Below are 12,931 nucleotides of genomic sequence, written 5' to 3'. Positions count from 1 at the left end.
TGACAGTGAACATCTTTAGAAGTCTGGTTGATGATGTATGAACATTGAGTCAGATGTAATTATATTTACCTATACCCTCATTAATTACCTGTGCCTTACCTGGATTGTCAAATCTGCACATACCTATTGGATGTTACTGTCTAGAGATAACGACAGTATCGCCAAGGTTTCGTCATTCTGCATACTTAGGGAAAAAATACATCTCACCCGGCGGCAGTTGGTTTTCAGAATTTTCTATTTTCAAAGGAAATTCTAACTTTTATTTTTCATTGGATATATTATATGAATAGTTATAATTTATGTTTATATGAAGAAATAAGTGGTCATTCTCTCTCCACAAAATGACCTGTGTAAAAGTGGAAAATTTAAAATCAAATAAAAAACGTATTTCAACATTTTTTTTAACATTTAAGTAGTATTCATAAATTATAAAACTTCAGTGATACTGGTGGCTGAATATTTCTTGACATATTTATAGTTATAGAGGAAAAGGACAAAATTATGATATTGGACATTCCATAGCAGTTATTAACTCTCTATTAGTATGTGAAGCTGGAAGTATTTTATCTCTGGAATGTTACATCTGATTATTAATTAACAAAATATTGTTAATTGAACAATGCGACCTTAGAGAGAGTTAATGATAAAGGATTAATAACAAAGTTATTATATTATTTGCATTAGAAACAGGTGTGGAAGTAGACTTTGTTGACAAAGTACCAAACTTTTGTGTGTTTTAAGTGACATGTAGGATAATGTATGTTCCTATGGCCTATTTTTTTGTGAGAAATGAACCACACGATGCTAGATCTATGCAAAGGAGATCACAATATAAAAACCCTAAAAGCAGGTTAGTCTATTGTGTCTTTCATTCTGGCTTATATAATCATAGTAAGCTATCAGCAATTTGTTGGTAGATTATGTTGTTTGCTTCTCATAATTTAATTTTGCTTCTTTCATATTTAAAAGGGGTTTATGAATGAATTTTTGGAGGTATTCTGTTTTGTCTGCAATTTTTAAGCTGACCTGTTGCAAAGTGACTACTATAATGTATAATAAAGTTCAATGATTCTGTAGTCTATGTTTTGAATATTAAGCCCAGTCTTTTTTGTCCAAAAAGTGGTCAAGACTTGTTTCTTGAACTTTGTTCTTGAATGCAGTGTATGGGCAGTCTCCTCAATAAAACTTACATTGTTCTTTATTGCATAGAAGTAAATGTTAAACTGCCTCTATACAATGAAGCAGCAGTGTATATTTACAAAGGCCTCACTTCAACTCACAGTCATTGCCTAGGTGCTTATTTGAACATTATAATTAGCTTACATTTCTGGGAGAACAATTTTTCTTCATCAGCAAACTTAATGTATGTGTGGTGTCCATAAATCAATTAACATTTTTCCCAAAACAAGGTACAATTATAAATCTGATGAAATCCTCTTGTCATCTCATTTATCATTGAAGCCTTAATATAAATGTTGCTTTTGAAGGGAATTTGGCAACAATCAAATATATCTACTAAGTTGTAGGGTATCTTAATAAGTAAACCATTTGTATATAAAGTAGGTTCTAGCAAAATTGATTAAAATTTATGTTCACTCTTCCCTGTTCATGCTAGATGTTTTACATTAGAAATTAAAGGTCCTATTTTTATTTTAATATGATGATTTATATTGTTTCTCATAGTAACATGTTTATACAATGTCACATATTGCATCAACTGGTTCGATTTAGATGTCAAGACAGTTTCACAGAACCTTTTATGTTTGCCTTGTGAAAAGCAGGATGATCAAAGTTATCATGGTTTTAAAGGATGAACAAAGTTAGCATGGATAGAAATTCTCATGGTTTAATATGTAACCTCTATATTTCAGGCTGGAAGCTTTGATGGGACTAGACAGGAGTCATATACAAGATGAAACACTACGCCATGCCTCCTGGTATCAAGCAGGAATACCAAGGTAATATTGGACAAATTAGTTATTGTAGTATTAATAAAAGGAGACACTGGGTATATGTTGGTGAGACTGCAAACCAACAATACAAAACAAGACATGTAGAAATTCAATAACCGACAGGTGTCCATATGATATACATGTAGTAGTAAAGAATATGGTTCAAACCAAATGCAGTGTCTGATTTTCTGAAGGCCATCTTGAAAATGCAGAGAAGGGAGAGCTACTGTTCAATGTTGACGACCTCAATGTATTTTTAAAAACTTAAAAAGATGAGGGGGGGGGGGGGGGGGGGGGGGTGGCTCAGTGAGTGAGGACCTTTTTCGGGACGTCAGGATCAGGTATTTTTAAGCTCAGGTTATCGGGATCGATCCTTTCAGGATCCGGGAATTCTTTTTTCGAATTTCGGGATGTCAGGATTTTAATTTCTTTCAATTCTGGAACTCTGGATTTTATATTTTTAAACCCGGGATTTCGGGATCAGGACCCCTCTGACCCCCCCTCATAGATAGATATTTCTGCATAAGAAGCACTTTTCAGCATTACTTTGAGACAAAAGATTTAGAAACTAACAGCATAAAGTCAATAAGGAGTACCAAAGGTTGAAGGGTTCTATAAAAAAGTTGCAAAAACCATTCTGCAAGGTTAATTGTGATGTAAAGATTAAATTGTCTTCTGACACATACAAACTAGAGTAATGTCAAAAATCTAAGCTAATCCCTTTACTTATTTCTAGTTGAGTTACTGTAAAAATCAAAAGAAGAAGGCATATCTAAGGGGGGATTATATTGTTGATTTATATCTTTGTCACTTTTATCTTAAATAAGTGACCTCTAGAAAATGACACATCTTTATATAATTAGGGATATACATTACATTCATATGAATAATACAAACTCATCAGCTTTAGGGAGAAAATATGTATATTATAACTTCTTAGGTGGATGATCTAGAAGTTAATGTTTGAAGTTTGGACGACATTTTTGTCCAACAGTCAGAAACTTGAAATCACTGTCAATCATAATAAAAACACAGGGTGACAAATAATGAAATGTTTTATAATATTTCATTATTTGTCACCCTGTTTTCTTTGCAAGTAAAATTACAAAAAAAAATGTTCTAAGATGGAGTCAGGCTGTTCCAGAATGGTTATGGTAAATGTGGCACCCAGGGGGAAACATGGATCAGCTTTGCAATACATGAAACAAACTAAACAAATTTCTGTTATTTGTTACACAGGAATGTTGCCAATTTGAATTATTTAACCTGTCAGTATCAAGTCCAACTTAAAAACTTTAACATTTCTGGAGGGACACTTCTCTGAAAAGCACATGGCATTAGGTGATTTATTTTACATAGAAATGCCTTGCATTTAAACTGGTACCTTAAGAAGACTTTGCTGAGAGAGTCCATGTTAGAGAAATAGTGTCTATTAATTCTTTTGTTGAGAATTACACCTAAAGTCATGTTAGCTGCATTATACTTAAGGAATAACAGTACTGTAGTTGAAGAGTTGCCACCGTCAATTGTAGATTTGACGGTCGCAAATGCAGTTGGCGACTCGTAGCGGAGACAGTAAAACAGAGATTTGCGACCGTCAAATCAAAATTGACGGTGGCAACTCTTCAACTACAGTACTGTTATTCCGATTCTAATGCATTTCAAAAAGAAATAATACGATAAAACTTGGAAAAATGTCTAAATTTGACAAATAAAAAAAAATCCGCTAAACTTCATGAATGATTTTGGCGCAAAGACGTCATGGGTAAGCGTGACGTCATCCAAATAAAAACTTTCAAACTGGAGGTTATTACGTTACCTGTACGCTTCAAATTCGGATAAAATAACTTTGAAACGGCGAATTTGAGGTAGGTGTTGTTTTATTTGGATTATATAGTAGTAATCGAACATTTTTTGATTCAAACATTTCAAAATTGTTGTCCCTCCTTAGTTACGCCTGGTCAACTGTGGATTTGACGGCAACTTTTAGCCAATGAAAAAAAATTGTTACATACAAATTGCATTAGAATAAATTGTACATTTTTTACCTTTATTTTATTGTTTTGTAGAGAAATCGCCTTAGAGATACTACAGCAAGAAGATATTGGTTCTTTCATAGTACGTGATAGTACGACACATCCAGGATGTTACGCTCTGTCAGTCAGAGTACCGAAATACGACAACCCAACAGGCATCTCACATTATCTTATACTAAAAACACAGAGAGGGGTCAAGTTAAAAGTAAGTATCAGGAGTAATTGTCTCTAAAGACAACCACAAATACTCTGCGAGATCATTGTTTCCCTCCTTACAGAAAATCCTCGTTTTGTTACGATTAGTTGGAAAACATGGTGGCATATGAGTTCCCATAGAATAAGAAACAAAATCAACAATAGGGGCGAGATGACTAACAATCCATTTTGGATGGAGCATTGTCTCATTGGCACTCATGCCACATTTTCTTATATCTATAAACAGGAATGAATAAAGCATTTAAAATGTTGCTTCTGCTATAAAATGTGATATTCTCTTAACCTTATAAACTATTGTAAAAAAAACCAATTAGATTGAAACATATTATATTTCAATAATATTTAAAATGAAAGGAACAAGTCAATATATGTAAAATATTAAATTACATACAAGCAGTCCAGTGTGTTTTTTTTAAAGATTATATGAATGAAAAAAAATTATGACAACTTCCCAGAAATACATTTCTGACAGATGACAATTTATAACAAGATTGAATTTCAATAAGATATAACCACACATTCTAAATGATAATCATCTCTGTTTATTGTTCTGTAAAAATGGGAAAACTTCCTGATGTGTTTCTATAATTATAGCATTATAAAAATTCCCTATTTAATTGAAACCAAAAATAGATGATGAGAATTTATAGTTTTTTGTTTAGGTTTGCCATACTCCAACTTTTTTTTAAAGCAACTTTGCAATAATTTTTTTTCTTCTCAAAATAGACTCTAAAGTTCATGTGTTAAATTATTTTGACCAACAGAACCTTCCTACCTCATTACATTTGTTGTGTTACCTTAAACTGTGTTATTATACCCTTACAGTTGTATATGGAATAACTTATCAACTATTCAGTAAAACTGCTTGTAGGATTGTCACCATGGAAATAAAAGATTATTCTATTTTGTTACCTGCAAGGTGTTATATTGAATATTGATATTGATTTACCTTGCTATTTAATCATACTATAGGAACAAATTGTTAAATATTCAGTTTATTTCATTCTTTTGGGGTCGGCTTTACCTGAAGGTCTTGTTATTCCTACCACAGACAAGAATATTGATAAATGGATATGAAATTAAATGATTACATGTTATGATATCTAGGGATAGATAATTTGAACATGGAAATAATTGACTCAAAAGATGCTGTAGGGATTTTGTTCTTATGAAAGTTTGAACAATAATCAAAATATTACAGATATTAATACAAATTTTAATATTTGAAAATTTTGAACCTTTTATTCAGTACAAATATAAAAATAAGGAACTTGATAAAAGCAATTATAGACCAATGTCCAGCATTCAATAATGAAAAAAGTCCATACCCTCTAGTTGGTTATTAAAGGCCTCAGCATGAAATATTGAAATCAATTCAACAGTAAAAAAATGACACCCTTTTTTAAACAAAACAGTTTGTACAAAACACAAATAAGACAGACATGAAAAAACAACCACTAAACTCCAGGCTCCTGACTTGGGACAGGCACATACAGAATGTAAAAAGACTATTTCGCCCAAAGAAAGCAGAAAAGAAAGATCATGTAAAAAAAAAGATGTCTAAATGAAATGATATGAGGACATAAATCTTTAGCAGCACTATATATATTATATTGATTTTTTTCAGGGTTTAGACAAAGAATGGCCCGATTTGTTAGCTCTAGTCACACATCATACAGTCATGCCTGAAATGTTACCATGTACTTTAAGACTGCCACATAAATCTAAAAATCCTACATACAAAGACAATGATAGAGATGAGAAAGACGAAGATCCAGACTATCAGAGATTATCTGACTTTACATCTATGATGGAAGCTCTTAAAAAATGATAATTTAACATGCATTTGTGCTATTGTTGAATGTAGTCCTTGCTTCGGTGTACAAACCAAAAACGTGCATTCATTCCTGGACTGGTATCTACTGATACACAATTAGAATGGAAAAAGAAATCAAATATACTACCAGTCATGTGTTGTTAGTGTTGTGCTTGTGTGAGGACCGAACAGATCACCAAAAAATTTACTTGTACACTTTAACATGTGCAAAGTTTCGAGGAAAAATCTATAGGTCAGTAAATCTATTTCCTCATAGAAAATAGATAAAGCTACTGCAAAGATCATCCAAGAGGTAAAACTGAAGCATCATGTGGAAAGCACAGATCATTTAGTCATCAACAATAAAAACACTACAGCAATATTCTGTCATATCTAAGATTATTTTGTTTTTGTCAATACAATATCTTTTGGCAGAATTTGACATTTATATTTTTGCAAATTTCATCTTAAATATATCTACTGTATTACAGATTTAGATAAACTATTCTGAAAGGTCACATTTTATGTTTGCAAAGTCATAATGAAACTACTGTGCTAAATTGAAAATCCATTCATTATAGTGACAATATAGTGCTTGTTTTGTTGTACAATGTAATATATATACCAACAGTTCATGCATGTATTATACTCATTGGTGTAATTGTAAAATCCATTGGATTAAAAAAACTACAACCATGAGACAATGTGTATTTGGTGTGATTGTAAAAGTTTTAACTCCTAGTCATATAGTAAACACCTCATTCAAAAGAAATTCTCTTTTCTTTTTGAATAATAGGGTATATTTGTAACATGATAAGATTGGAAATAAAATATATATATTACAATCAGAAAGTACGGTTCAAAATTGAGCAATTGTCAACCAGAAAATGAAAAAAATTTTAAATGTGACATTGTTTTTGTATTCTGTGATATGATTGGCTAGATATCTGTAATTCTGACCAATTATATGGTTGGTTGTTTATGTTATGACAATGTGATTAATTGTAATCCACTGAATCAGATTACAAAATGATGTGCCAAGTGGATAGGTGTGGTTATATGTGATATAAGTGTACATATGTTATATATATATATTAACGAGTTGTAGGAATACAATGTTTAAGATTAGTTGCGATCTTGGTAATAAATTTGTGTTAGAGTTGAACATGGTTAATTCCTGTTTAAGAGTACTATAGTCATACCATATCATTTTGCAAAAGTCATTCTCAATAATTTATTTTAGAGGAACAAAGGTATGAAATTTGATATGAACATTTGAAATTGCTACTGTTGCAATACGACACAAAAAGATTAGTGTCAATTATTTTTTATTTTGGGATTGATGACATTAATTGAAGCAGATGTTCATTTCCACTCAACTTTGTCTATGTTGAGATTTTCAAATGAAAGAATTTCACTTTTAAAATGTTTTTTTAAAAATATGGGATAAGGGAGGTAACTCAGATTTATAGATAATAGTCAAGGAAATACTATTTATCATTTAATTTCAAAAGCCTTTACTTATAAGGTACACTTATTGAAATAGGTCTCAAAATTATCATTAAAGGTTGTCTTTTTTATTCAAAATAGTTTAATTGTTTACGAAATATACCAGGTTGTACATATGTATAGTTGTGTATGACTTTCTAAGTTATTATTTATACATGTATAAAAATGTAATGTTATGGCTTCCTGAAAGTGATAATAAAGAATTGTCACACCAGAAATCCTAGTCATGTTAAAATGCTGTGAAAAATTCGTTATAAATTGAATTTTATTCAAATGAGCATGGTGCATAATAGTAAAAACAGATTTTACATACTGAGGCTTACTTAGCACTTAATGTAAAACTTTCCATTCATAAATGTAGAAAGATTTTTTGCATCTGTACAAGCTATCCTATATATATAATGGCTCAAAATTACAATACCAATAATGGTTCATTTTATTTCGAATAAAAAAAAAATCTTCATTTTGTATGAAAATTTTGTGTAATTTTGGTTGTAATATATCCTAACTATAAATGAACCAAAACTTTTGAATTTCGAATTTATTGTACTTTATACTGAGCTCTATACATAAGAGAGAGGGTATTAAATAATATAAATATTTATTTTTGATTTTTCGTATTTCTTATAAAGAAATACAGTGTGATAGTAAAGCTGTCTACATCCAATTGTTTATAGGTCATAACAATGTATATCATTTGTTGTTAAATATTTGACAGATGTGTGCCTAAAGTAAATGTTTAAATAAACAAACAAACTATTTTTCTGAATTTTTCAATTAGAAATTGCTTTTAATAGTTAAAATGATAAGTACTGTAAGAAAAGTACCTAATTTTAGCATAAAAGGATTGTTTTTAATCTATGACATATCATAAATTTTCTTTTCATTTTTTTGATAGAAAATGCTGCATTTTAAGAATCATTAGAACTATGAATATTTAAAGTCAAAAAATATTTTTAATGGTTTAACTTCCAAAAGTTACTGTGGTTGCATTTAAATTTCGTGGGTACAAATGTATCAATTTTCGTGGTTTGCTTAAAAATTTCATATTCGTGGATATTTATTTGCACGGTTTTCCAATCCATGTATACAAAGCATAAAAATATTTTTTTTTATTGAAAAAATAGAATTCGAGGTTCTTCTGTATCCATGAAACCCACAAAAAATGCTATCCAACGAATAAAAATGAATCTACAGTATATATATAAGATAAGAAACTTAAAAAATTTCCAGAGGTAGTGTTGAGTTAAGCTTTTGTAATTATTTATCTTCAATGTGTTTTGTTATACTTCTATTCTACTGTCTAGTTATTGTTTTGTTTGTTGAAAAGAGAATTCAACTTAAAAGTTTTAAGTATTATCAAAAAGTCATCTTGCCTGAATAAATATTTCATGAATTATCTTTCTTTGTTTTACATAAACATGTCTACTTTTATTTCAATGATTAGTTTCAATTTACTTACATCAGTATATATCTTGTCCCCTGCTATTAACAAGTTTAAAAAAACACCAGAAGAAATACATTTTCTGTGATATATAAAAGTTGAACCAGAAATAAAATACAATCAGTAGTTTTGATACTTTCTGTACACTTCTTAAATAGAGTTTAGATGACAAGCCTTACACAAGTTTGCTGACTTTGCTAAGAATTTGAAAGTGCTATACAGAGTTTGCCATAATGAAAACGAATAGTGAGGAGGATCCTTGATTGTGCAAGCAATAGGCTTGAAAATTGACAGTGAACCATGGAATGTAGTCTATATATAAAAAAGGAAATGTGGTATGAATGCCAATATTAACTATCATCGATGTTTAAATGAAGTGGATCTAAGCAATTACAGGCAACTTTATGACCTTCAAGAAGGAGAAAACCCCATACCTTATAGTCAGCTATAAAAGACTGTTTCTTATGTTGTACTGTTATACCAATGTTCCAGGTTAGTTGGAGGGTTGGGATCCCGCTAACATGTTTAGGAGCCTGTATTTCAGTGAGTGTTGTTTGTTTATGTGTTACATATTTGTTTTTTTGTTCAATTTTTGTATAGAAACTAGGCTGTTAGTTTTCTAGTTTGAATTGTTTTACATTGTCATTTCAAGGCCTTTTATAGCTGACTATGGGGTATGGGCTTTGCTCATTGTTGAAGGCCATACGGTAACCTATAGTTGTTTATTTCTGTGTCATTTTGGTCTCTTGTGTAGAGTTGTCTCATTGGCAATCATAACACATCTTTTTTATATTTGACATGGAAATTATAAAAGAATTTAAATGAGAATACTTATGGCCGTATTTATAACAAAAACCATATAAGAAAGACTTATATTACACATATGAAACAACTGCAACCACTAAACTACAGACTACTGACTTGGGAAAGGTATACAAAGACTTTTATAGGGTTAACAAGTTTGAAGGCACCAACCCCACTAACCTTGGACAGTGGTGTAACAGTACAGCATAAGAACAAACTATAAAAATCTGTTGAAAAGGACATAATTCATTATATCAATACAAAGTTGAAAAACATCAACAAAAAGGTGCATAAAGTGCAGATCTGAACAGTTACTGACAGCAAGTTCAAAATCAATAACAAATATTAAAAAAAAATGAGAAATTAATGTATCTTTAAGTTTATAGTTTATAGTTGTCTCATTGACACTCATTCCACATCTTATTTTTACTATATGACTATTTAAGGAGGGAGGTTACATATGTCTCTGTGCATAAACTGTTGTCATATGTTGCTTAATGTAAGTCACATCACAGTTAAGTTGGTTCCCTCCTTAAAATATTCGGATGCCTTGGGAATACTAAATATATTTTTTTAAAGCTGATACTTTATTTTGTGTTTGACCCTTTTTACCCCACGTCGCAACGATTTGATTTCACAATTTTCAAATTCACTTGATGTGGTTAGATATGAAAAGATCACAGTTTTAGTTTTCTCGTTGATTTATATTCATGTTATATTTCTACTGGGTGAAGTCCAGAAAATAAATCGATTGTGAAAATTAGTTGTTTTACAGTATACACATATTAAACACATGCAAAGCAATGAACTGACCTTCGACTTATAGCTTAGCAGTATATAAATGCTTTTGGAAGAAGAATATACTGCCTTATTAGATATCATCTCTGAGAGTATGTACAAAATACAGACTTTTAGTGCTGTTAGTATGTCTGCAAGATGATTTAGTGAATTTCTCGTTCACTCAATATATTTGATTTCACTTGAATTTACAATTAATTTTATTTTCCGATCTCAACATTAGTTGCAGAATTCAAAACAAAAGTGAAGATGTCGTCTAGTTGGATGATGCAATTATAAGCCTGATACGTTTTATAACTATTGATCGCAAATTTCAAATGTTTTTACATGAAAAAAGGGATTTTCAAAACATTCTATCTGACAGGAAGCCAATTAAAACGATGTGCGTATTGGTTTATGAAGTCCTTCGTTTGAAAACATATACTAGTAGATGAGAACTAACTTATCAAAATGGATTTCAGCAGCATTTGTATATATCATGAATAAATGTGAAAAAGTTAAGAAGAAAAAAAGACCCTTACACTCTTTACCTAAGTGTTTTATGTAACCAACCTTTTAATTTTATATTACCAATGGCAGAGACATATATGTAATAAAACCAGTGAATTATTCAATGCTGATTCTAAAATAAAAACGTTAAAGAAAGAGCTTGTAACTAGCAGAGCTTATATAATAAAACTTCAGTAGGACATTATTGAGTTGGAAAGCCAGCTGAAAAATCACTTACCGAATAATCAGGAAGGTTCAATGAAAGCAAATTCCCCTCCCCAACAATCAAGTTACTACTTTTGACACAACCTGCTTAATCTAATCGTCTGAGTATACAACCATATATAATCTGCAATGTGGAGTATATCAAAAACACTGCAGAAATGTGGAGTATATCAAAAACACTGCAGAAGAAGAGTGACCTGTGATACCAGTAAAGGTATTGACAGAACTCGTTATTGAGGCCCATGAAAACGATAAAAACTGACTTTTTTGCGTTAAAAGGGTTATCATAAACTGCTGAATCTTATTGAAGTTGTTTTTCCTGAACGAATGCTATTTATTTTTAGAAACATTTCTTTGATCGAAATCAGCCTTTTCAACCTCTATCGCCATCCCTTTAAAAAATTGTTTCTATCTTTTCTAGTGGCTTTCTTAACTACTTTAGATTTTTTCACTGGGGTTTTTAAACATTTCTGTCACCTCTTCTTGAAATTGTTTATCCACTATTTCCTTTTCTTCCATGTTGGTACGATTCTAGAAATACTTATTTGAAGTCATGGTTGGTATTGATATCTCTGAGTTGCCTTGTGTCAAATCTCAATACAACGCAAGTTGCTCATGCTCCAAAAAAATTTGATATTTGCTGTGATAAGATGATGGTTACTGCCTACACAGGCGCCTCGCCTTACTCTCATATCTTGTAAGGATATCCTTCATTTACTATTAATTGCTATGTGGTAAATCTAAGATTCCACATTCACGTTCCCCCATTACAACATGTCTTACTTTAGCATTGAAATCTCCCATGATGATTGTTAGGTCTTTTTGAGAATTTTCTCTGTCTCATTTTCGAGCATTCATAGAATTCCATTATTATTCATTTATCAGCTTTATTTGATGGAGCATACATATACTTATATGATTGATGTCTTAATAGGTTTTTATTCAGTCTTGTTATTATCATTCCTTTATTGACCGGATTATACTTAAATCGTGATTTTGTAGCTGATTTGTTTAGGATGATGGCAACTCCTCCCTAGTGTTTGTCGTCTTTTCTACCAAAGTATATGATTGTATCTCCTGTATTTGTCAATTTTTTGCCGGACCTTGTCCATCTACATTTACTTATGCCTGCTATATGCAGCTGGTATTCCTTCATTTTTCTTAACACCTCGACTCGTTTTCCAAAAGCCCATTCTAAGTTTGTTTCTCGTATGCCGGTTAAGTTTCGTGCTACCAGCTTCCTGTTGGCTTCATACTACTTCCTTCATATGCGCAGAACTCTTCTGGTATTCGGATGTTACGAGGAAAGGTGATTTTTTTTGACAGCCTTGTTACCGTTATCAGATGCTGATTCACGAGTAGAAGAGATTACCCCAGTCTGGCAAGGCTATTTAAAAAAAATTCTGGGACACATTGAAATAGCCTTGCCAGACGTCATAACTATTTGGACTACCCCATACCCCAACCTCCATCCTGGTGGACTAGGGTTACGGTTTTTCTTCCAATAGATAGATGCCTTCTATGGCTAGCGAATCTGATTTATCCTTTGATTTTGATTTCAAAGTTTTCTTCTCTTGGGAAACCTGGCGGCGACCCTCTCCTTGATGACTATTTGACCCATAGTTGCGCCAAGGTAAATGAG

At 31.4% G+C, this 12,931-nt stretch overlaps 1 protein-coding gene across 6 annotated transcripts in view; it reads left to right on the top strand.

Moving 5' to 3' along the window:
* LOC139502256 (tensin-1-like) overlaps window positions 1-8,928 on the top strand; it is a 71,025-nt gene extending 62,097 nt beyond the window's left edge. For 2 of the 6 annotated variants that reach the window (XR_011658762.1, XR_011658759.1), the window contains 4 exons: window positions 1,872-1,958; window positions 4,022-4,193; window positions 5,832-8,491; window positions 8,739-8,928. Coding sequence is in view for 2 of the 6 variants with exons in the window: in XM_071291691.1 (XP_071147792.1) it covers window positions 1,872-1,958; window positions 4,022-4,193; window positions 5,832-6,035 (463 nt within the window). In the remaining 4 variants the exon portion in view is untranslated. Of the gene's footprint in view, window positions 1-1,871; window positions 1,959-4,021; window positions 4,194-5,831 lie in introns of all 6 variants that reach the window. The other 4 variants (XR_011658761.1, XR_011658760.1, XM_071291691.1 and 1 more) reach the window with 2 other exon arrangements.
* The last annotated feature ends 4,003 nt before the right edge of the window (window positions 8,929-12,931 follow it).

Source organism: Mytilus edulis, chromosome 13 (assembly GCF_963676685.1).
Source record: "Mytilus edulis chromosome 13, xbMytEdul2.2, whole genome shotgun sequence".
Taxonomy (NCBI): Eukaryota; Metazoa; Mollusca; class Bivalvia; order Mytilida; family Mytilidae; genus Mytilus; species Mytilus edulis.
The sequence above is the reverse complement of the archived record's forward strand: the minus strand, read 5'-3'. Positions and strand labels throughout refer to the sequence as shown.